We start from the raw sequence: 26,255 nt of genomic DNA on the forward strand, positions 1-26,255 counted from the left end.
CGGTTAAGAAGCTTGACTGCGAGCTAGAGAGATGGTTTAGCGGTTAAGGTGCTTTCCTGCAAAGCCAAAGAACCCAGTTCAATTCCCCAGGGCCCACGTAAGCCAGATGCACAAGGTAACACATGTGTCTGGAGTTTGTTTACAGCTGCTGAAGGCCCTGGCATGCCCATTCTTTTTATTTGCCTCTTTCTCTCTTAAACAAGTGAAGTTTTTTTTAAAAAAATTAAGAAAAGTTAAAAATATATAAAAAGCTTCACTGCAAAGCCTAAGAATCCAGGTTCGATTCTCAAGTACCCACATAAAGCCAGATGCAGCAGGTGACACGTGCGGCCGGAGTTCATCCCATTGTAAAGGGTACAGGCCATGGTGTGCCTATTCTCTATTTGCCTCTCTCTCTCAAATTAATTAACTTAAGTAAATTAACAGAGATTTATGTGGCCACATTGGGAAGAGGAATGAATCAAGAAGTCCAGGGGCACCACCCCAAGGCTGTCTTGAGGTTTGGGTTTCAAGAGCGTGTAAAGGTGTGGTATAACTAAGCAGACCTGGTCAAGATCCTGCCCATCACTGACCCATCATTGTCTCTATTCTAGATCCTTTCAGGTCTTGTGGGAATTCTCTTCCTGGGAGACAAATTTCTCTGGCTCACAGCCTTCTCCTTTTCGTTTCCTGGTTGCTGTTGGTTAAGTGATTTCTACCAGCAAAGCGAACCTGACTGCAACAATAGGAAACTGAGGCACACAAAAAACTGCACCATTGTGAAATTTGCAAAAAAATGGATGGACCTGGAAAGGATTATACTAAGTGAGGTAACCCAGGCCCAGAAAGCCAAGCGCCACATGTTCTCTCTCATATTTGGATCCTAGCTACAGATGACTGGGCTTCTGCGTGAGAATGAAAATACTTAGTAGCAGAGGCCAGTAAGTTAAAAAGGAGACATAAAGGGAAGAGAAAAGAAGGGAGGAGGGGACTTAATAGGTTGATATTGTATATATGTAAGTACAATGATTGTGATGGGGAGCTAATATGAAGGAGAATGGAATTTCAAAGGGGAAAGTGTGGGGGGGAGGGAGGGAATTAACATGGGATTTTTTTTTATAATCATGGAAATGCTAATAAAAATTTTTTTTCAAACTGCACCAAGGGCTGGAGAGATGGCTTAGCGGTTAAGCACTTGCCTGTGAAGCCTAAGGACCCCAGTTCAAGGCTCAATTTTCCAGGACCCACGTTAGCCAGATGCACAAGGGGGCACACGTATTTGGAGTTCATTTGCAGTGGCTAGAAGCCCTGGCGTGCCCATTCTCTCCATCTCTCTCTCTGTCTCTTCCTCTCTCTGTCACTGTCAAATAAATAAATAAAAATAAATAAATAAATAAATAAAAAACTGCACCAGACACTAAGTGGAGAATCAGCTTATTTTTACACCAGCGTGGGCCCAGCGGAATCTCTTCTAAAGCATGGACCCTTGAGTTCTGATGCTTCAGTGTTTATGTACCTCATCTGGGGCTATTCATTATTGTTAGGCCAGAGACCTAGAGTATGCAATAGGCAAGTTTTATAGAAAAAGAAAAAAAATTAGTGGGACGATGTCTGTAGATGTGTCATGGAGATAAAAAGATGCATAAGATGGGCTGGAGCGATGGCTTAGCGGTTAAGCGCTTGCCTGTGAAGCCTAAGGACCCCGGTTCGAGGCTCGGTTCCCCAGGTCCCACGTTAGCCAGATGCACAAGGGGGCGCACGCGTCTGGAGTTCGTTTGCAGAGGCTGGAAGCCCTGGCGTGCCCATTCTCTCCCTCTACCTGTCTTTCTCTCTGTGTCTGTCGCTCTCAAATAAATAAATAAATAAAATTTTTAAAAAAAGATACATAAGATGATACAGACCATGGCCTTGAAATAGTGCAAAAATTACAATATCAGCACAAAAGAATATGCAGTACAGCACATAACTTTGGGATAGGGCCTTCTAAATTTCCTCTGTCCAATGTAGACCTCAGAACCAGTCTTGATAAGCTTTTGCTAGTAAGTGCCTTTAACTGCTGAGTCATTCCCCAGCCCTGCAATAAAATTATATAAAGCTAAATAGACTTAAGTAAGGATATAAATGAGAAGAAGAAATTGAATATGATTTATAGACTTATTGTGAACATACAAGTGTGCTATTGTGCTCCAGCTCTACAGATAAGTAAATCACTTTTACTTAATATAAAGTTTCAATAAAATTTTCAGTTGGAGAAAAACAACGATCTTTCTTTGATTCCTTAATTATTAACTTTTTATTAAGCAACTGACTGGAAACCTACCTTGAAATGGCAGTATAAATGAAATCTCTATATAGCATAGCTAAGCAACAGCATCTTTGCAATGGTGGACATATCCTTTATTTTAGTGTATTCACAATAGAGGAGCCCTTCATACATATGAAAAGTGAGTTCTCCATATGTGACCAGGAAAACTAAGATTAAAATTTCTTTAAAAAAAAAAAAAAAAAAAACTAGTTTAGAAACTGGGTATGATGGTGCACGCCTTTAATCCCACCACTTGGGAGACAGATGCACAAGGTGGTGCTTGCATCTGGAGTTCCTTTTCAGTGGGTAGAGGCCCTGATGTGCCCTCTGTCAGTCTCTATCTCTGTCTCTGTCTTTCTCTATCTCTGTGTCTCTCTCAAATAAATAAAATGAAACACACACACCAGAAGAAACTGTACTGAGGCCCCATTTACACACACAACGCACATCTGCGGGTACTAGGGGGATCAAAAGGCAAACCTTAGGGCTGGAGAGATGGTTTAGTCGTGAAGGCACTTCTGTGCAAAGCCAAAGGACCTCGATCAGATTCCCCAGGACCCACATAAGCCAGATGCCCAAGGTGGCGCATGCGATTGGAGTTCCTTTGCAGTGTTGGAGGCACTGGCGTGCCCATCCTCCCTCCCTCTCTCTCTGTCTCTCTTTTTTTCTCTCTCTCACATAAAAAAAAAAAAAAATTAATTTTAAAAACCTCGCATAGTCCTTAGGGATGCCCATAACCTAGAGCTACCTTCCTCCAGGCTGGCTTAATTCCCCCAACAGCAACCTGAACGCACACAGCAAGCGGCCTCGCCTGTTTCTTGCATGACAAACGTTTATCTCACTTGGCTCAAGTGCCAGGAAGAAGGGAGAGCCTTGTAGTAATGTTAAGTACACCAAGACCAAGGCCCACTTGGAGCACCCGGGGGCGTGGCCTGCCCGGGGGGGGTGGAGCCTGCGTCCGCGCCTGCGCACTGTCAGCCAGAGGACCAAAACTACAGCGGCTGCTGTCCACCTCGCAGACCCGGCGCGCGCGAGCTCCGCTCGTCCTCCGCTGCCTGCTCGCCGAGGTGCAGCCCCGCCGCCCAGCCATGTCGTCCTGCAACCGCGTGGCCCTGGTGACCGGGGCCAACAAGGGCATCGGGTTCGCCATCACGCGTGAGCTGTGCCGGAAGTTCTCCGGGGACGTGGTGCTCACGGCGCGGGACGAGGCTCGGGGCCGGGCCGCGGTGCAGCAGCTGCAGGCCGAGGGCCTGAGCCCGCGCTTCCACCCGCTGGACATCGACGACCTGCGGAGCATCCGCGCGCTGCGAGACTTCCTGCGCACGGAGTACGGGGGACTCGACGTGCTGGTCAACAACGCGGGCATCGCCTTCAAGAGTAAGCGGTCAGGGGCTGCTGGGGAGATAGCTCAGCGGTTAAGGCGCTCGCCTGTAAAGCCAGTCGGCTCGGGTACGATTCTCCAGTACCCACATAAAAGCCAGTTGCACAGAGTGGTGCAGGTGTACTCTTGTCCCTGTCTTTCTCCCTCCTCACAAGTTAATTAATTAAAATGTTTGCTAAAGAAGTAAGGAGGGGGCTGGAGACAGATGGCTTAGCTGTTAAGGCGCTTGCCTGCAAAGCCTAAGGACCCAGGTTCGATTCCCTAGAACCTACGTGAGCCAGATGCACAAGGTGGCACGTGCATCTGGCTTTCATTTACAGTGGCTAAAATATATATTTTTTAAAAAGTAAGGAAGGGAGGTGGCTTCATGCGATCCTGGTGCCCAGGCCAGGAAGGGGGCACTGTACCTGGCAGAGAAGCACTGACAGCAGAAAACTCTTGCTTGTGGGGGTCTCAGCGGGCTCCCCTGGGAAAGCTGGAGAGAAGACGCTGCACTTAGAGCAAACCCTCCCTGGCCCTGGTGCTTACTTGGCCTCCAGTGGGTTCCACATTTCCCTTTACCAATTGTTTTTTGTTGTTGCTGTTGGAGGAGGAGGAGGTGGAGGGGGTGTGCCTGTATAATTGGGCACTTTGACTGAACATTTCACATGTTGTTTTTTGTTAAATAAACAAGAAATTGAAGGGGGAAAAAAAAAGTTACTTCAGAATCCCACTACTCAGCCTTCACCCATCTACTCCCAATCATGCCATCTTTCAGAAGCAGTAGAAAAAACATGGCTCCAGCCACTGCCACAGTGCTGTAACTAGACAGACTTTATTGGATGTCAGCAGGTGTCAAATGCAGGGTTCTGCTTCCATGACCTTCTGTGCCTTAACTCTTGTTAATTGGCTGTTCTCGTCTCTCTCCAAAAAGTGAATGATCCCACACCCTTTCCTGTCCAAGCAGAAGTGACAATGAAAACTAACTTTTTTGGTACCCGAGATATCTGCACAGAGCTACTGCCTCTAATAAAACCCCAAGGTGAGTGTGGGGGGCGATCCACCCTACCTGCCTGCTGTCTCCACGTCAGGCCCTGTTTCCCCTCCCCGTGCGCTGTGCTTTTGTCCTTTCTACAGTGGTCATCAGTGCTCACTGCCCATAGTCTCTGCATACCTGGATCATTCCTATCCTTCCAGATTGGCTCATTGGTGTAATGTGTTCCATCCTTTCACATGCTAGTGATCCTTAGGGTTCTATTCTCCCCTAAAACATTTCAGTCAGCCACCTGTTTCCTGCTGGTGACACTGCCCTCCCCCTACAGAATCTGCCTCAGGTTGTGCCCATTGAGTGCCTCCCTCAGCCCAGCTCTCCGGCTGTCATACTGCACATTGCAGACGCTCCCAGGAGGCCTCTCGTCCCAAGCATTTTCACTGCCCACGTTTCTGTACCCTGTCTGCCTAGCTTCTCCACTCCCAGAGATCCTTCTGTGAGTGCATTGATGGTTATGGTAAGCATAGCTCCATTCCTAAGACCCTGTGGGAAAAGCCTAAGCCTTTCACAAGGTTCATAGAGATTTCTATGATCTGGCCCTCCTCTCTTCTTTCCCCCAGACTCACTTTAGCCCTCCCAATCCCATCAGCATGCTCCATTTTGCACAAAAAGCTGTCATATTTCATCATAAACTGCTGTGATACCTCATGGAATTTGGGTACCAGGTGAACTACCAATCATTGAAAAAAAAATACACAACACTAACAAAGAACCACCACATTTTGTTTTGTTTTGGTTTGGTTTGCTTTTTGGTTTTTCGAGGTAGGTTCTCACACTAGCCCAGGCTGATCTGGAATTCGCTATGGAGTTTCAGGGTGGCCTCAAACTAACAGCGATCCTCCTACCTCTGCCTCCCAAGTGCTGGGATTAAAGGCATGCACCACCACACCCAGCTTGTTTTTTGTTGTTGTTGTTGTTTTTTTGTTTTTTTTTTGAGGTAGGGTCTCATTCTGGCCCAGGCTGACCTAGAATTTACTATGTAGTCTCAGGGTGGCCTCAGACTCACAGCAATCCTCCTACCTCTGCCTCCCGAGTGCTGGGATTAAAGGCATGTGCCACCACGCCTGGCAACAGCCACTTTTAAAAACATGAACTATTTGGGGCTGGAGAGATTATTTAGTGGTTAAGGCATTTGCCTGAGGGCTCAGGTTTGATTCCGCAGCCCCCACATAAGCCAGATGCACATGGTGGCACATGTGTCTGAAGTTCTTTTGCAGTGGCTGGAGGCCCTGGTGTGCCCATTCTCTCTCTCAAATAAACAAATAAAAATAACATTTAAAAAAAAACATGAAATATTTGGCTTATAGTTGAGTACATGTAGTTTATTGTCAACTCCTTTCCTGTTTCCCATCCTGTCCTCCCATAGCGTTCTACTACTTCTAAGACTGTTTTGCACTAGACCTTTAAAGGGCAATTAGTTGTTCTCAGGGCTTCTTGATTTCTTTACCCACTCAAACCTTGAAGCTCCTTATGCAGCCTCAGAACCACGTGAACTCCTCTCACATGGAGATTTTCTGATCTAAAAATCTCTCCTAATTCGGGTATCACTGTTCTATTACTTTCCTCTGTACATAGGGATTTGTGATGTATTTTAGGCAGAGTGGTGAATGTCTCCAGCATGGTGAGTCTTTCAGCCCTTAAAAGATGCAGCTCGGAGCTGCAGGAGAAGTTTCGAAGTGAGACCATCACAGAGGACGAGCTGGTGGGGCTCATGAACAAGTTTGTGGAGGATACAAAGAAAGGAGTGCATGATAAAGAAGGTTGGCCCAATACTGCATATGGAGTGACCAAGATCGGGGTGACCGTCCTATCTAGAATTCATGCCAGGAAACTCAACGAGCAGAGGAGAGGAGACAAGATCCTCCTGAACGCCTGTTGCCCAGGGTGGGTGAGAACCGACATGGCAGGACCAAGAGCCTCCAAAAGCCCAGAGGAAGGAGCCGAGACCCCCGTGTACTTGGCCCTCCTGCCGCCAGATGCAGAGGGGCCTCACGGGCAGTTCGTGATGGAGAAGAAAGTTGAGCAATGGTGAGCAGTCAGCGCACACCTCCTCCCAAGGTCCTCCTCTTGTGACCTTTCCTAATGTGACCCAGAGAACATCAACACTGTCCAAATGTTAAATCTAAACAAGCTATACTAACTTACAACCAGTTAACTAGTCTGTTCACTGAGTGGCCTTGTAATTCTTCTATGTGTGATTCCCTCTGTGATACAGGGAGAAAAAATAATACGTGCAAATAAATGAAAATGAAAGAGACTAAATGGTTCTTTGTACAAATGTCCACTTCTTCATCTTTTCAAACAGGACTAGCTCTATTCCGAAGTTTAGCAAACGTAAAAGTTAGACCAGCCTGATGGCTCAGATTGAATTCTCCAATTCCCATGTAAAGCCAGATGCACAAAGTGGTACATGCATTTGGTCTTCATTTGCAGTGGCAAAATGCCCTGTCATGTCCATTCTCATTCTCTCTCTCCCTTGCAAATAAGTAAGTAAAAAGTATTTAGGGCCTGGAGGGATGTCTTAGTGGTTAGATGCTTGCCTATGAAGCCTAAGGACCCCAGTTTGAGGCTTTATTCCCCAGGACCCACATAAGCCAGATGCCCAAGGTAGCACATGCATCTGGAGTTCATTTGCAGTGGCTGGAGGCCCTGGCACACCCATTCTCTATCTATCTACCTCTCTTTCTCTCTCTGTCTGTGGCTCTCAAATAAATAAATAAAATAAACAACAACAACAAAATTATATATATATATATATATATATATATATATATATATATATTAAACAGGGCTGGAGAGATGGCTTAGTGGTTAAAGCATTTGCCTGCAAAGCCAAAGGATACCGGTTTGATTCTCCGTGACCCACATAAGGCAAATGCACAAGGGGGCACAATGGATCTGGAATTCATTTGCAGTGGCTGGAGGCCCTGGCATGTCCATCCTCTCCCTCCCTCCCTCCCTCCCTCCTTCCCTCCGCCCCCCCCCCCCTGAAATAAATAAGTAACATATATTTTTTAAAAATTTAAACAATATGATTTTGATATGAGGGTGCCATAGATGTTATAGCTGGTTCAAAATGAAAGCTTGCCGTGTAGACGTACATCGAATACGGGAATATTGAGTTGAAGTATAGATGGAGACAAAACTGGTATGCCCACAGTGTAGAAACCACTTGAATCTCTGCAAACGGGTTAGCACTTACGGCCCTATCGCTTCTCTACAATTTAGAAGCATGCAGAATAAATAGGGCCGTGAGTCAGCGGCACAGCTCTTCTTAGCACATATCTATCACTCTTGAATGAGCCCAGAAGACACAAGCCTTTGTAAGTAGCCACCCCGCCCAATGAACACTTATAGCCAGACAGCTGGAGAGGAAGGAGTCCCATAGGGCTGGCTGACCACTGCAGTCCCAAGTGGCCAACACCAGTTCCACTCACCAATGCTACCTAATTCCCTCATAAACTGATTTTTCTCAAATTTCCCAAAATAATCCCTCAGCTTGTTCAACCCAAAGCTTGTGGGCCACATGCAACCCAACACAAAATTGTAAATTTATTTAAAATCGTTTGATGATTCTTTTTTGTAACTTGATAGAGCCATTCTCTAGCAAGAATTCTCGAGATTTTTTTTTTTTTTTTTTTTGTGAGGTAGGGTCTCACCCTATCCCAGGCTAACCTGGAATTCACATGTAGTCTCAGGGTGGCCTCAAACTCATGGAGATCCTCCTACCTCTGCCTCCGGAGTGCTGGGATTAAAGGCGTGTATCCAGCTGTCTAGCAAGAATTCTCTAACGAGATTGGACACACTTATTAGCTGATTACATCACTTTCCCCCTTCAAAGAAAATACATGCCTCTGTTACTCACTTCATTAGCAACTAGCCACAGGTACCTGCCTGTGTTACAAGAAAGCAAGCGCCTGCCTCACAGGCCAGACCAGGCCCAAGTCCTCTATTTATCCATGCACTGTGTCCTTACAAACAGGCTGCATTCTCTTTTCACAACCAAATTTTACATAAAAACATGCTTTGAGGCAGGTGTGGTGGCGCATGCCTCTAATCCCAGCACTCGGGAGGCCAAGGGAGGAGGAATGCCATGAGTTTGAGGCCACCCTGAGACTACAGTGAATTCCAGGTCAGCAAGAACCTACCTCAAAAAAAAAGAAAAAAAAGAAAGAAAGAAACAAGTGCTTTGAAAGTGTTGTGAAAGGATTTGAAAGTTCTCCAATCACAGCATAACTCATTAGAATTTAGCAAGCAAGAAGCTGAAGTAACACTGGGTTGGAAACAAAGTTATACACTTCCAGATATCTTGCAAAGGAGTAATGAAGTACTTTTTGAACTAAATGTCATTTAAAAATATCAGTGTTTTTAGAATAGCCACTAAAGAATTTGGAAGCTTACATGACCTGATTCCTTTTTTTAAAAAGAACTATCCCACATCAGTGACCACTGATTCCACCCAGTAATTGTGCTGGATACACAAGATAAGCCAAAATCACAACAACAACAACAAAATAATTACCAAGAAAAAGACAGGGAGAACTTGTGAAACAAAAATCTAGATCCTTCAGAAAAAATAATGAATAACAAAGCCGGGTGTGGTGGCGCACGCCTTTAATCCCAGCACTCAGGGAAGCAGAGGTAAAAGGATCACTGACATAGTGAATTCCAAGTCAACTGGGGCTAGAGTGAAACCCTACCTCGAAAAATAAATAAATAGAGATAACAAGTAGCCAGCACATCAGGAGAAAATGCATCTAAAAGACACAAATCCCAAGCTCGGGATGGCAGAGGCAGCAGCTTGACAACTCACAGGGACAGGGTGGGCATGTTGTGAGCGGGTGCGTCTTAACAGAATGAACAACTGAGGTGAAATACTAAACTTTAATTTTTTTTTAATTTTCTTTTGTTTTTTCGAGGCATGGTCTCACTCTAGCCCAGGCTACCTGGAATTCACCATGTAGTCTCAAGGTGGCCTGGAACTCATGGCATTCCTCCTAGCTCTGCCTCCCAAGTATGGAGATTAAAGGTGTGTGCCACCACGCCCAGCTATAATGTTTTATTTTATTTTATTTGCAAAGAGAGAGGGAGAATGGGTGTGCCAGGGCCTCTAGCTCCTGCAAATGAACTTCAGATGCATGCACTACTTTGTGCATCTGGCTTTACCTGGGCACTAGGGAATCAAACTCCCATCATTAGACATTATAGGCAAGTACCTTAACTGCTAAGCCATCTCTCCAGCCCTCAATTCTTTGAAAAAACTAATGCATGAAAAATGTAAAAGCATAAATAGTTCTAACCTCTTTAAAAAAAAAAAAAAAAGCTGTAACAGGAATTTTGGGATTCCTTGCCAGTATGCCAACACATGAATAAATAGAAGGGATCCAAAATCCTTGTCTTATGAATTTAAAGAATTAAAATCCAGGCTGGAGAGATGGCTTAGCGATTAAGGCATTTGCCTGCAAAGCCAAAGGACCCAGGTTCAATTCCACAGGACCCATGTTAGCCAGATGCACAAAGGGGGCACATGCATCTAGAGTTCGTCCGCAGTGGCTGGAGGCCTTGGCATGCCCATTCTCTCTGTTTCTCTCTCTCTGTTAAATAAATAAAAATAAATAAATAAAGACATGTGCCACTACACCCAGCAAAAATATTTTTTTAAACAAGAATTAAAATCCAGGCGGCAAGACTTAAAAAGACTTTATTAGATTAAAAGAAGGGCTGGAGAGATGGCTGAGGGGTTAAGGGCTTGCCTGTGAGGCCTAAGGACCCCAGTTCGAGGCTCAATTCCCCAGGACCCATGTTAGCCAGATGCACAAGGGGTGCACTCTGTGGAGTGGAACTGTGGAGTTCGTTTGCAGTGGCTGGAGTCCCTGGCATGCCCATTCTCTCTCTCTCTATCTGCCTCTTTTTCTTTCTGTCTGTCACTCTTGAATAAATAAATGAACCAAAAAAAAATTTAAAGAAGGAAAGTAGAGAGAACTCCTGCCATGTGACTGGCTGGGGAGGGCAGAGAGCCCACATAACAGTAGAGCCCCTTTCATCTCAGCCCAGCAAAGATGGGGCAGACTTACCCGTGCAGGGACCTGGAAATTCAGGAGAGGTGAAAAACCCAAAAAGACCTCACCCACTTGGTCAGGATCTATTTATAATCTTCTTGTGATGGATCTTACCCTCAGTCTCAGGTGAGCCTGAGAGAGAGCTGACTGGCTCAAAAGGAGGTCAGCCATGACTCCCAAGATTTGGGACTGAGCTTAACCAGCCACAATGTCAGGATAGAATTTAAACCTTAATTCTAGGAAAGGGGAACTCCTTCTCAGGGAAGGAGTGAGGTTGTATATGGAAAAACAGATCTAGGTAACTCCTCTAGACAGGAGACTATGAGAGAGATTCTTCTCTGACCTCAGGCCCAAGGACATTCCTATTCTTTTACTTTCCCAGCCAGTCACCCTAAACTGCCTCAAAGCTTCAGAAAATCCCTAGGGGGAAGAGTCATCTTGTTTGGGGCATAAAGGGAACCACACTTTCTTGGCTCTACTCACTGTCTTAGTGCCACAGGGTGACAAAACAGTTGGGAAAACTCCAAGCTAGAAAAGTTCGAGTCATGATGAGACAGAAATTGTTGGAGAATTCCAAAGTCACCAATCAAACATGCTCGCGTAAGACGTACTTGGCTTAAACTTCAGAGACTCTAATTGCAAGCAGATATCAGGACACGCCCTTATATGTTTCTCTACAGTATGTATTTGTGGACACACAGCTCTTAGGGAAACAGCACTTGGGAAACTTATTAACTGGCCTTGAGCAAAAGTCAATATTAATACTTTTCAATGTGTCAATCAATGCCTTAACACAAAGAGAACCTTAGAGACATCCCCCTTTTTTGTGGGACATGCTGGAAATCACCTAGAGAAGTGTATCCTGTCCAAGCCGGTAAACTTAATTTAATTTTCATAATGACTATTTGATTGTAGATTTTGTTTGTTGTTGTTGTTGTTGTTTTTCCAAGGTACGGTCTCACTATAGCCCAGGCTGACCTGGAATTCACTATACAGTCTCATGCTGGCCTCAAACCCATGGCAATCCTCCTATCGCTGCCTCCCATATGCTGGAATTAAAGGCATGAGCCACCACACCCAGCAATATCTTTTAATTTTTTAATTTTATTTATTTATGTGAGAGAGAATGTGTGAGGGAAAGAGGCAGAGAGAGAGAGAATGGGTATACCAGGGCCTCCAGCCACTGCAAAAACTCTAGACTCATGTGCCACCTTGTGCATCTGGCTTACATGGGTACAGGGGAATTGAAAGAGGGTACTTAGGCTTCATAGACCAAACACCTTAACTGTTAAGTTATCTCACCAGCCCACTGTAGTTTTTAAGTCACTGAGTACTGGGAAGATGGCTCAGAGTTAAAGGTACATGCAAAGTCTGTCAGCCTGGGTTTGATTCTCTCATATTCATGTAAAGCCAGATGCAAAAAAGTGGCACATGCATCTAGATTTCATTTGCAGTGACAAGAGGCCCTAGCACCATATATATATATATATGGTTTGTTTGTTTGTTTTGTGCCGCGGACTGACTCTCGGGGAGATCAGGACCGAGGGAGAACAAGGGCGAAGGCTCAAGGAGAACTCGGGATTCGGCGAGGAAATGACAGACAGACACACTCTAGGTAGAATATGCTGCTGCAATTTACTGAAGGTTTCATGAAGATTTTATACAGATTGAACAGGGAAACTTAGCAAGCTAACAAGTGATCTCAGAAATCATTAATCTAAACAATCTTAAGTATTGTTCTATTGTAAGCATACATGTAATATTTATCAGGCAGGAATGTACCCATTTTCTGAGAAGGACGCCTTGCATCATTGACCACAGCTTTACATGAATAGAAGCTTGGGGTAAGGGATGTAAGGTGAACAATAGGTTATTTATTTTTTATAAACCGAGCAGAGAGCCATCTCTTTCCACTTATAAGATTATTTATATAATCCTCATATTCATTATAAAAGTGTTTTATCCAAAAGACCACCAATATTTTAAGGCTGGTTTAATGTTTTTCAGGAATTCTTTTCTTTCTTGTCTAGAGTATAAGCATCAAGGCTTACGTGTCTTTGCTAAGCATTTCATAAATGGAAGAGAATGCCATAGCCTCCTTATTCCTTTATAATTTATTCATCTATTACCGAATTTATCATATCCTCCCTCATAGGGGAGTGGATCTAGGTAGTTCCCAGCTCTGGGAGTCTACTATCAGCCCTTGATCAAGTACTGAACATACCCCCCAGGAAGTTTCCTGGTGGGAAAGCCTAAGTTTTACAACTCCTTATCTGTAGAACTGTCATACTTCTAATGAACATTACCGATTAACATTTCTACTTTCACTTTCTCAGGATCAGTATTGTTCTAAAACATCATAAGCTGTTTCTACTCTACACCATCTAAAAACTGTTTTAGAGTTAATTTTTTATTCCTAGTAGAGTTATACATTTCCTCTATTGCCCTAATCATAGGAGGGGCACATTCAATGCTTAGATTGTTTCTTGTACTCTGATTGCGTGCATGATTACTAATAAGTGTTGAATTAGCTGTTCTTAGACAAACAGCTAGAAGAAAGCAGGAAAGAAACAGAGCGCAGCATTGGCACCGGCAATTAGGTCGTCGTGACTTCATGGGCAGCAGGAACCTTTACAGTAACTGACTGCCAAGGGGTCACCGGGGGCATCCCTCCGAGGAGTGCTGGCCCTCTGTCCTCAGCTCTCTTCCAGTGCAGAAGCATTTCTGCTTGCTACACAGGCGAGGTCGCCGTGGACGTAGCAGTTTTGGTCTTTGGTTTTTCAAGGCCAAGGTCTCACTCTAGCTCAGGCTGACCTGGAATTCACTATGTAGTCTCAGGGTGGCCTCGAACTCGAGGTGATCCTCATATCTCTGCCTCCCAAGTGCTGGGATTAAAGGCATGCGCCACCACACCCAGCCTAAATTAAAACATTTAATAAAGTCACTTGATAAAGGAGGGCAGTAGAGGTTGGGAAAAGAACAAAGTGTGATGAGATATATATATATTAAAATATCACAATGAGACCTGTTTCTTTAGATCCTAACCAAAAAATTAATTTAAAAAGCATTAAACTGGGCTAGAGAAATGGCTTAGCAGTTAAGGCATTTGCCTGTGAAACCTAAGGACCCAGATTCGATTTCTCCAGTATCCATATAAGCCAGATACACATGATGATGCATGAGCCTGGAATTCATTTGCAGTGGCTAGAGGCCCTGGAGTACCCATTCTCTTTTTCTGTCTGCCTCTTTCTCTCTCTCAAGTAAATAAATATAAATAAAATATTTTTTTTAAAAAACATTAAGAGCTGGAGAGAGCTTAGCGATTAAGGTGTATGGTAGTTTGATTCAAGTGTCCCCCATGAACTTCTGAATGCTTAGGTCCCCATCTTGTGACAATTTGGGACTTGAAGCCTCCTGGAGTGTATTATTATTGGGGGTGGCTTTATGGATGTCATAGCCAGTGTCATCTTGCCAGTGTTTGGCACACTCTCCTGCTGCTGTTGTCCACCTGATGTTGGCCAGGAGGTGATGTCCACCCTCCACTCATGCCATTGTTTTCCCCTGACATCATGGAGCTTCCTCTCAAGTCTGTAAGCCAAAATAAGCCCTTTCCTCCTGTTGTAGAAATTCTCTGGGAAGATCACTCCAATGCCAGAATGAGTGAAAGTAGAGGAGTTAATTACCCGGGGGCCAAGGAGCCTGAGGTAGCTCTCCAAAGAAGCTTTGCCCCTGAGCAAAGATTTTATTTCCATTTTATAGTTTTCATGGCCAAGGGGAGGGATAAGTGAACAAACAAGATGTGGTGATTTGCATGTCAATAATGTCTATAGTCAAGCCATCCGAACAATGAACTCCATTTTACTTTGTTTTAGCCTCAACTACCTTTCTTCTTATCATCCCCTTGGGCCCTTTCTGGACAATTCCTTTTGGGGGATTTTTCCATCTGCTGACAAAGATAAGTTTTAGCTCCTCAGCAATTAACTCAGTTCAAATTTTAGCTTCTTTTTTTTGTTGTTTATTTTATTTATTTATTTGAAAGCGACAGACAGAAAAAGAGGCAGAGAGAGAGAGAATGGGCGTGCCAGAGCCTCCAGCCACTGCCAACGACGTGTGCACCCCCTTGTGCATCTGGCTGACATGGGTCCTGGGGAATCTAGCCTTGAACCGGGGTCCTTGGGCTTCACAGGCAAGCGCTTAACCACTAAGCCATCTCTCCAGCCCAAATTTTAGCTTCTTTTATACCACACTCCCACAAGCAGCTCTGGGTTGGGTATTCTCTACCAGCAGTGAGAAGCTGACTGCAACAGGACACTTGGCTGCAATGCCAAAGGACCTAGGCTTGATTCCGCAGCACCCACGTAAGCCAGTTGCACAAGGTGGTGCATGCGACTGGAGTTTGTTTGCAGCAACTAGAGGCCCTGGGGTGCCCATTCTCTGTCTGCCCCCCACCTAATAAATAAATTAAAATGAAAAAATATTTATTAAAAAAATCAAAGTTTAACAACTCACTGTGTAGTTGCAGCAAACTCTTTCATATGTATCAAGAAGAGGGGCCTGGGGAGATGGCTTAGCTGTTTTTGGGGGGGTTGCATTAGCATTTTATTTATTTTTCTTTTAATTTTATTTATTTATTTTTTATTAGTTTTCTATTCAGCAAATACAGGCAGTTTGGTACCATTATTAGGCTCATCCATGACCTACCCCCTCCCCATTGGCCCCTCCTTGTTGAGGTATATGGGTCGTGCATTGTGGGGTTAGCCCATAGTTATTGGTATGATAAATGTCTCTGCATATCGTGACCCAACATGTGGTTCTGGCATTCTTTCCGCCCCCTCTTCCGCAAAATTTCCCTGAGCCATGTTGGGTTCATTTTTGGTCTGCTTCAGTGATGAGGTGTTGGGGGCCTCTGAGGTTCTGGCTCTCTGACTTGGTAGGCGTTGATTTTTCTCTGTGTTGGTCTCCTTCCCCCTTGTGATGGTATCCGGTTCATCAGGAAAACAGCACCCTTGCTTGTTTCACCAGTTTTCCTTAGTTTCAGTCGGAGCCCTTTTGTGGTATGGTGGGGTGGCTCTCTCCTTAGGATCTGCATCTATCTTTCTTTCCCTGGTATTTGCAGCACAGCTAGGCGGTCGCCATCTTGGCCAGAAGTTCAGGCTTAGCTGTTAAAGCATTTGCCCACAAAGCCAAAGGAACCCGGCTGGATTCCCCAGGACCCACATAAGCCAGATGCACAAGGGGGCGCATGCATCTGGAGTTCATTTACAGTGGCTGGAGGCCCTGCTGCACCCATTTTTTTCTCTCTCTCTCCCTACGCCTCTTTCTCTCTCTCTCAAATAAATAATTTTTTTAAACAAAGAAGAATATAGCAGTGGGGAGGTTGACAGAGCTTCCTCTACAAGCCTGATGACCAGAGTTCAGATCCCCAGAACCCACACAAAGCCCAGAAACATGGCACACACATCTAATCTCAACATACCAGAGGCAAAGTCATGACGGTCCCAAAGCACACAGGCCAGTTGGTCTGGCATTTGTTTGCAGCAGCAAACTAGAGAGGTCCTGTCTCAAACAAAGTGGAAGGTAAGGACTGACACCCCAAGGTCATCCTCTGAACCCTACACATGCAATATGGCATGCACACCTACATTTAAAAAAAAAAAAAAAAAGAATAGGGCTGGAGGGACAGCTTAACGGTTAAGGTGTTTGCCTGCAAAGCCAAAGGGCCCAGGTTCGATTCCCCAGGGCCCACGTTAGCCATATGCACAATGGTGTATATATTTCTGGAGTTTGTTTGCAGTGGCTAGAGGCCCTGGTGTGCCCATTCTCTCTCTCTTTCTCTCTCTTTCTCTTTCTCTCCCCCTCCCCCACTTTCTAGGTCAAATAAATTTAAATGTAAAAAAGAAAAAATATAGCCATAGTAACAAAAACAGCATGGTACTGGCACAAAGACAGACACATAGATCAATGGAAAAAAATAGAGGGCCTAGATGTTAATCCAGGCAGCTACACCCATTTGATTTTCAACAAATACACCAAAAAAAAAAAAAAAATTACTGGCAAAAAAACAGCCTCTTCAACAAGTAGTGCTGGGAAAACTGGATACCTATATATAGAAGAATGAAAATACATCCTTCTCTCTCTCCATGAATAAGAATTAAGTCCAGCTGGATCAAGGACCTTAATATCAGACCTGAAACTCCAAAACTACTAGAGGAAAAAGTAGAGGAAACCCTTCAACATACTGGCATAGGCAACAACTTTCTAAATATAATTCCAGTTGCTCAGGAAATAAAAACCAGTAATTAACCAATGGGGTCTCATGAAATTACAAAGCTTTTGTACAGCAAAGGACACTGTGAATAGAGCAAAGAGAAAACCTACAGAATGGGTGAAAATCTTTGCCAGCTACACATCTGACAGAGGATTAATATCCAGAATATACAAAGAACTCAAAAAACTAAACAATAAGAACTCAAACGACCCAATTAAAAATGGGCTATGGAAAGCCAGGCATGGTGGTGTATGCCTTTAATCCTAGCACTCAGGAGGCAGAGGTAGGAGAACCACTATGAGTTCGAGGCCAGCCTGAGACTACATACTGAATTCTAGGTCAGCCTGAGCTAGAGTGAGACCCTTCCACAGAAAACCAAAAAAAAAAAAAGGAGGGGGAGGGACCCTGGAACTAAATAGAGAGTTTTCAAGAGAAGAAATACAGGTGGCATATAAATATCAAACAAGTATTCTACATCATTAGCCATCAGGGAAATGCAAATTAAAACTACTTTGAGATTCCATCTCGCTCCTGTCAGAATGGCTATCATCAAGAAAAAATGGTTATCATCAAGAAAACAAATAACAATAAATATTGGCAAGGATATGGAAAAAGGGGAACCCTTCTATACTGTTGGTGGGAATGTAGTCTGGTATAGCCATTGTGGAAATCAGTGTGGAGGTTCTTGAGATAGCTAAAAGTAGATTTACCATATGACCCACTTATACCACTCCTAGGCATATATCCTAAGGACTCTTCTCACTACCTTGGAGATACTTGCACAACCATGTTTGTTGCTTTTCTATTCACAGTAACTAGGAAATGGAACCAGCCTAGATGTCTCTCAAATGATGAATGGATAGTAAAGATGTGGTTCATTTATACAATGGAGTTCTATTCAGCAGTAAAGAAAATGAAATTATGAAATTTGCAGGGAAATGGATGGATCTGGAAAGGATTATACTAAGTGAGGTAACCCAGGGCCAGAAAGCTAAATGTCGCATGTTCTCTCTCACATGTGGATCCTAGCTACAGATGTTTACACTTGTGTGTGAGCTGGAGGCTCAGAAGCTAGAAAAAGGCCATGAGGAGGAGAGGAAAGGATTTAAGAGGATGCTATTGTACATATGGAAGGAGAAGAGCAGATTACAGGGAGTCCTAATGGCCTAAGAGAGAGCAGGGGAAGAGATTGAGTAAAAGAAGGGTGGGGGAGGGTCACTCAAAAATCAAGATATTCTGAATAAGACTTATAAAATACTACTTTTTTGGATAATGGCACATCCAAAAGCCATAGATTGTTACTGGAAAATTTTCAGTGCCAGGGATGGGACACAGTGAGTTGTTGGCCAGGGAGGTCCCTGTTGCCCCCAAAACATTACAGGCTATTGCCAAAACCCTTGGTTTCCCACCAGAAACAGATGGTAAGACCCTACTGCTAAAGGCTTCACATGCCCGGGTGGCAAGGCCCCAGAGAAATCAAGCTGGTGCTGAGCAGAAAACCTTCTCCCTGTAGCCTAGTCAGCTGAAAGCTGGAAAAAGCAGCACTGCATGCAGTCTTATGGGAGACAGAAGTCATCAGTGGTGAAAACAGTGGACACTGGAAGCCTCAAGTTTGGCCAGACAGGCCAAATTACTGAATGGGTGCAATAGTAGAATGTCTGCTCTGGGGAAACCAACTGCTCTCTAATTGGCCTGGAGGCCCACTCTATGGGAGGGAATACATGCCTGGTACTGAAAACCTCATCAAGCCTATGGCAGGGGAGGTCATGAGCCTTAGGGGTGTAAAGCCTGCTCTTGTCTTGCTAAATGCATATATCATTCTCACCAAACTGCCCTGAAAGCACTACACTTAATTTTCATATTCATATATTAACACTACTCTCAGTTTTGGTTAGAGAAGCTTCTCTTTTTAGATGGCGATGACCACTGGGATGATCCAAAAGGCAACATAGTGCTGAGAAGAAGGGATGGAGGAGTGTCCAGCACTGAAACATCTCTATCACACCAAAGCTCAGGGTCCATTGCGGAAGAGGCAGTGGAAAGAAGGTAAGAGCAGCTGCTAGCTGTCACATGTCTGCTTCTCGAACACCTGCTTGCTAGCTTCTGCTTTTCCCTGAAACTACAGATTGAACGTAACGCAGGGTTAGGGACAGAGGCTTTCAGGAGCTATCTTGGATTCCGCTTGCAGGTATAAATAAACCTCCTCTTTTCCATCCAATTTGGTGTCAGGCCAATTTCTGGAGGAGTGTCTCCTAAATCATTTGGAGGGAGGCCCCAGAGAGACCCCTTCATCAAGACACCCATTGTTCAAGAGGCTGTCACGGCCAGACTCCACAGCCTGCTGGAGAGGTCCCTGGAAATGCACACACCCAACAGTGTTCTGGGATCCCCTTCCAGGCATTGCAGGAGGATTGTGGCACCCTGGACTAGAGCCTCTGCGGGGAAGAAGACGAGAGCCAGGCAGACTTCCTGACAAGTCAAAGACCCCAGAGTAGCTTGGTATTGGGAGCCAGTGTGGGCTTGATCGCCCTGCAGAGAACCGCATCTGAAGCTTTAATTTCCATATTGCCATCAGGTAGGGAGCTATTATTTATAATACATAAGTTCATGGGGGAAACCTGAATCAAACTATGACACCCCTCCATAATGGAGGGTTTAACCAGGCATGGGGTTTATAGATATGGCCCTGTGGTAAGTCCTTAAGTCCACGTGGGGTGGGGTGTGGCCAGGCAGGCATCTGCTTGAGGGACAGACTCGTTCTCTCCATTCCACCCTATGCGCGACTCGGGGCCAGGCACATATGATATCCCTGTTAGGAAACCCCAGCCCCTGCTTCCTCTCACTATGGGCTTGAAACACTGTCATGTTGACCCTGGTCTGTCTTGCAGACCACGCATGATAATTTCAAGCAGGGTTTTTTTCTGGAGACTATGGGATCAAGATGAAGCCTTCGAGGTTGAGGACCCTGTGTGAAATTGACTGGTCCATGTTTCATGGCGGATGGCCATTGGGCGGAACTTTGGGCTTCGCCCTCATTAGTAAGGGCAGAAATATCCGCATGCAGGACAGAAATTCCCAACAGCTGACAAGACACCGCAGGTAAGACTTAGAATCAACTACTGAAACTTCAGGAAGAAAAGCACTTCTATACCTTGTCCCCACAGGGATTTAAAGATGTTTCCATTGGGTCCGCACAAGATACAATGAATGTATGAATGAATGGGCACAGTAGAGCATAGGCATGTGCACACCCATTCTCTCCCTCTCTCATAAATAATAAATAAATTACAATTTTCTAAAAGGAAAACAAATGCTACTAAATGTACTGGGTGGTAGGAGAAGAAAGCACAGGGCAAGAAAAACAAAAAAAAAAACAAGATCAACCAGGCGCGGTGGCGCACACCTCTAATCCCAGCACTCAGGAGGCAGAGGTAGGAGGATCATCATGAGTTCAAGGCCACCCTGAGACTACAAGTGAATACCAGGTCAGCCTGGATGAGAGTAAGACCCTACCTCGAAAGCCACAAAAAAATAAAAAGAAAAAAGAAAAGAAAAATAAACCGCCCAACAATGAAAGATATGCATAAACAAAAAATCAGAAGGGAATAACAAAAATATAAAAGTTTAAAATATACAATAATGTAAAAATACTACTAACAAAATCCAGGTGTGGTGGTACACGCCTTTAATCCCAGCACTTGGGAGGCAGAGGTAGAAAGATGGCCCTGAGTCCCAGGTCAGCCTGCGCTAGAGTTCTCTCTTTCTAAGCCTGTTCCATGCAAGGAGGAAGAGCGGGTCACCTGGACTCCCGTGTCAGGGTCTGTATTGGACAAATGCTAGATGTCTTCCAGAGCGGTCTGGAGTTTTCCTTTTCGATGTGACAGCGCTCTCTGCTGACCACACTTAGCTTTGCAGATTGTGGGCGCCACAGGGACTCCCTAGATTGTATTCCTTGAATGGCTAATATTTTATTTCCTTGGGTATGTCTTCCCAGAGCGTAGGAGACGCCTGCAGCATTGGGATCCGCACAGCTGGAGGATCTGTGTATTTACACTTGCAAGCCCCCTGCTGGGGGACTGCCCTGGTGAAGAGCTGAGTATTGCCCTTCCAGGGCTCCATGACAGGAAGAGGCCAGCATGAGGATGACTCTGACCAAACACAAGGCCAGGATGAGATTCATTAGCTTTGAATTCTAGGAAAGGAGACCTCTCTCCCAGGAGGGGCCCAGGGTGTTTGTGGAAAACCACAGGTCTAGTGTTGGAGTCCGGTTCGCATTGCTGGTAGAAATCACCTGACCAAGACCAGCTTCTGGGAAAAAGAGGTTTATTTTGACTTACAGCCTGGAAGGGAAGCTCCACAATGGCAGGGGGGAAACAATGGCATGAGCAGAAAGTGGACATCACCCCCTGGGCGACAAGAGGTAGACCATAGCAACAGGAGAGTGTGCCAAACACTGGCATGGGGAAACTGGCTATAGCATCCATAAGCCTGCACCCAAAAGTACACCCCCTCCAGGAGACATTAATTCCCAAAGCTCCATCAGCTGGGAACCTAGCATTCAGAACACCTAAGTTTATGGGACATAACCTGAATCAAACCACCACATCTAGGGAATTTTATCTACCTCCTGGTGTCCCGGCTCAGGCTATCACACTCCAGGGTGATCCTCAATTGAAGAGGTATGTTCACAGCCACTGAGGGCAGGGCTGGCTCCCCCTAATCACACCCCAGCCTGAGCAGAGCCCAATACTGCTGGTCAGCATCTGGGTCTCCAAACTGCCTCTCTGGGCCTTCCCTCACCCACAGGCTGTAGCAGGCCAAATGGAGGCTGCCTGGCTGGTGGGTGTTCCCTGACTTCAGATTCCCAGGGTAGCTCAGATAGAGAATGGGTGCGCCAGGGCCTCCAGGCACTGCCAATGAACTCCAGATGCATGTGCCACTGGATGCATTTGGCTTACATGGGGTCCTGGGGAATGGAACCTGCGTCTTTTGGCTTTGCAGACAAGTGCCTTAGCCATTAAGCCATCTCTCCAGTCTGGTAGCTCAGTTTTGAACGACAGGTTCTCTCTCTGCCGCCCTCTGAGTCATATGTCTGACAGAATGAGATTCCTCTCCGCCATTGACCCATCTTCTGGATGAGTCACTGTCTCACGCAGACCTGCAGCTGAGGTGAGGGCCAGGCCTGAGGAAGGGCTGCTTCACTCTTACCTGGCTGTGCTTGTGGCAGCCGCTTCTGCCTTCCCTCTCCCTGCATTGAGCCACACAGGTGACGCTATGTGGTGAGTGGGGTGCAGCTTTACTTACCAATGAGAGGGAGTTAGGTAGCTTTGTTAGGTAGTTTAGGGTGACTGAGCCCCAAAAGTAAAGGCAGGAATGCCCTGGCAATCTCCACTTTGCTAGAGATCAAAAAAATGATCTGGGGCTGGAGAGATGGCTTAGCGGTTAAGTGCTTGCCTGTGAAGCCTAAGGACCCCGGTTCAAGGCTCAGTTCCCCAGGTCCCACGTTAGCCAGATGCACAAGGGGGCGCACGCGTCTGGAGTTCGTTTGCAGAGGCTGGAAGCCCTGGCATGCCCATTCTCTCTCTCTCCCTCTATCTGTCTTTCTCTCTGTGTCTGTCGCTCTCAAATAAATAAATAAATAAAAATTTTAAAAAAAATGATCTGACACCTTACCTCTTGTCTAAAGGAGTTCCCTAGATGTGGAGGTTTGATTCAGGCACTCCCCCGCCAATAAACTCAGGGGTTCTGAATGCTAGGTTCCCAGCTGATGGAGATTTGGGAATTAATGTCTCCTGGAGGGGGTATATTTTTGGGTGCAGGCTTATGGGTGTTATAGCCAGTTTCCCCATGCCAGTGTTTGGCACACTCTCCTGTTTCTATGGTCCACCTTTTGTCGCCCAGGGGGTGATGTCCACCTTCTGCTCATGCCATTGTTTCCCCCCTGCCATTGTGGAGCTTCCCTTCCAGGCTGTAAGTCAAAATAAACCTCTTTTTCCCAGAAGCTGGTCTTGGTCAGGTGATTTCTACCAGCAATGCGAACCGGACTCCAACACTAGACCTGTGGTTTTCCACAAACTCCCTGAACCACTCCTGGGAGAGAGGTCTTCTTTCCTAGAATTCAAAGCTAATGAATCTCATCCTGGTATTGTGTTTGGTCAAAGTCATGGTCATGGCTGGCCTGACCTTCCCAAGCCAGCCTCTAGCCCAGACAAATCGTGGCCTGGGCCACGTGAAGTCCACCACAGTGAGGTGGTAAAAACCTGCTTTTCCTTGGCTGCCAGTTCATCATTCCTAATCTTGTTTTTGAACTTTTTCATTATTGAAAAATCTTTTTATTTTCATTTTCTTTTCTAATCTTTTGCTCTTTTCGCCTCAGTAGCAGTCTTGTCTACTATTCTTGTTTGTTTGTTTGTTTTTTCTTCCCAGCACTCAGGAGGCAGAGGTAGAAGGATCACTGTGAGTTCAAGGCCAGGGACTATATAGTGAATTCCAGGTCAGCCCAGATTAGAGTGAGATGCTACCTTGAAACAAACAAACATACAACATACATTGGAGAAAGAAGGTCCTTTAACAAATGGTGCTAGAAAACCTGGATCTCCACATATAGAAGAATGAAACTAGATCCATACCTCACCCTGCACAAAAATCAATTCAAAATGAATCCAAGATCTTAATGTAAGACCTGAAACTTTGAAACTGCTAGAGGAGAACCTAAGAAAACACTTGAAGATACAGGCATATGGAAAGATCCCCAGAAATAGTAGAAATAGAAACAGAAAATAATCACAAAAATTGACAAATGGGACAAGAGCAAAGGAGGCAACCACTTGGGTGAAGAGACGACTCTAGAAAAAACCCTGTGTCAGCTGCACACCAGACAGGAGACTGTGCTCTAGGGTAGATGAAGAACTGTAAAAACTGCCAATCCAACACAGGAGTAATGCCTGTGACCCCAGCACTCAGATAGTAGGATGGTCACCATGAGTCTGAGGCAAGGCTGGTTACAGAGTGAGTTCTACGTAAACCTGGACTAGAGTGAGACCTTGCCTCAAAAACAAAAACAAACAGAAAAAAAAAAAAAAAACAGGGCTGGAGAGATGGCTTAGTGTTATGGCACTTGCCTGTAAAGCCAAAGGACCCAGGTCCAATGCCCCAGGATCCACATAAGCCAGATGCACAAGGTGGTACATACATCTGGAATTCATTTGCAATGGCTGGAGGCCCTGGTGTGCCCATTCTTCCCCCGCTCTCTCTCTTTCTCTCTCTCTCTCTCTCTCAAATAAGTAAAATAAATTTTAAAAACACCCCTATAAATCATTCAATCACTAAATAGGCTAGTGAATGAAATAGAAAGTTCTCAAAAGAAGAAATAAAGGGGCCAATGAATACTTGAAAAAGTTCAACATATTTATTAACCATCTCACCCTAGTACGAATGGTATCCATAGAGAAAACACCCAGCTGCGCCCCAGCACCCTGGATCTGGGAGGCGCAGAGGGTGTCAGCTGGAGCTACGGAGCCCGAACAAGTGTGCAACTCGTGCCAAGAAAGTGAAGGATGGACACCAAGTCGTGCCCAGAGTGTGACCAACAGGTCCCTGTTTTATGTAAATCATGTCCTTGTGGTTATATATTTATTAGCAGAAAACTTTTAGATGCAAACACTCAGAAAAATCAACACCTTCTACAGAAAACAAGCATGAGGCCAAGAGGAGGTGAACAGAGAGAGAGCTAGAAGAGAGAAGATAAACTCTACAATAAACAAAGATTTAGAAAACAGAGAGGTCGCGAGGTAACAGCCATTCAGATCGGAGGAGGTCGAGGAAGACCTGAAATTACATCTGCCAAAAAAACACAAGAAAGAAAGAGAAAAACAAGAAAAGGTAAATTGACATCTATGCTGGCCTCTCTGATGAAAAAGCTTTCGTGTTTTCGGTCACCTTGGCAGAAATAAATAGGAAAATTATCAGTCAAAGACTTGTTCTCTGATATTTGCCTACAAAATCTGTTGAACTGCTCTTCAGGTTTACACCTGCAAATTCTCAAACAAGTGTGGACTCGGGAGCATCTGACTGTTCCAATCAGCAAGGGCCATTGATAGGTTTTTTGTTTTCATTTTTTCCTTGTGTCATTTAGCCTGGGCTACACTTTGGGTGCAAAGCTGTAGGCTTGGACTGTGCTTGGATTTCTTTGTTTGCCAAGGAATATTGTCAGTGTTTTGGGATATAATTAATTGTATTTACCAAAACAAAACCAGAAGGAAACAAAACAGCTGGATGGATGTTAAAGGAGAAAAGGGCTGGATTAGGGTGGAAATACAAAAATTAGGGAAGTAAAATGCTTCATAGTTTTCAGGTTTGTTACCAGAGATGCAATATTTTTTTAATTATTATTTTTTTATTTATTTGAGAGCGACAGACACAGAGAGAAAGACAGATAGAGGGAAAGAGAGAGAATGGGTGCGCCAGGGCTTCCAGCCTCTGCAAACGAACTCCAGATGCGTACACCCCCTTGTGCATCTGGCTAACATGGGACCTGGGGAACCAAGCCTCAAACCGGGGTCCTTAGGCTTCACAGGCAAGCGCTTAACCGCTAAGCCATCTCTCCAGCCCAAGATGCAATATTTTAAATACTGTCACAGAATGACTTTTTTTTTAATTAATTAATTTATTTATTTATTTGAGAGCAACAGACACAGAAAGAAAGACAGATAGAGGGAGAGAGAGAGAATGGGCGCGCCAGGGCTTCCAGCCTCTGCAAACGAACTCCAGACGCGTGCGCCCCCTTGTGCATCTGGCTAACGTGGGACCTGGGGATCCGAGCCTCGAACCGGGGTCCTTAGGCTTCACAGGCAAGCACTTAACCGCTAAGCTATCTCTCCAGCCCAAATAAATATTTTTTAAAAAATAAAACATAGTCAGGGTTGAAACACCTGTCTCACAAGTATGAGGCTTGAATTCAGATTCTTAGCACCCTCATCAGTGCTGAGCGGGCGTAGTAGCTCACCAGTAGGCCAGCACTCTCAACCCACAGAAGGCAGAGACAGGGCACTCCTGGGGTAAGCTGGATAGCTAGACTAGCCAAATCAGCAAGCTCTGGGTTTGATTAGAGACCTTGTCTCAACAAATAAGGTGGAGGGCTGGAGAGATGACTTAGCGGTTAAGCGCTTACCTGTGAAGCCTGAGGACCCCGGTTCGAGGCTCGGTTCCCCAGGTCCCACGTTAGCCAGATGCAC

General features: G+C 45.1%; 1 protein-coding gene and 1 pseudogene across 1 annotated transcript; both read left to right on the top strand.

Moving 5' to 3' along the window:
• Positions 1 to 3,322: 3,322 nt before the first annotated feature.
• LOC101607713 (carbonyl reductase [NADPH] 1) lies at positions 3,323 to 6,957 on the top strand. The gene is made up of 3 exons (XM_004654470.2): positions 3,323 to 3,661; positions 4,579 to 4,686; positions 6,291 to 6,957. The coding sequence occupies exons 1-3, from the start codon at positions 3,373 to 3,375 to the stop codon at positions 6,725 to 6,727; spliced, it is 834 nt and encodes a 277-aa protein (XP_004654527.2). The 5' UTR covers positions 3,323 to 3,372; the 3' UTR covers positions 6,728 to 6,957.
• Positions 6,958 to 19,963: 13,006 nt separating this feature from the next.
• On the top strand, positions 19,964 to 25,009 carry LOC101607132 (annotated as a pseudogene).
• The last annotated feature ends 1,246 nt before the right edge of the window (positions 25,010 to 26,255 follow it).

The sequence above is a fragment of the Jaculus jaculus genome, chromosome 5 (assembly GCF_020740685.1).
Source record: "Jaculus jaculus isolate mJacJac1 chromosome 5, mJacJac1.mat.Y.cur, whole genome shotgun sequence".
In the NCBI taxonomy this organism is placed as follows: domain Eukaryota; kingdom Metazoa; phylum Chordata; class Mammalia; order Rodentia; family Dipodidae; genus Jaculus; species Jaculus jaculus.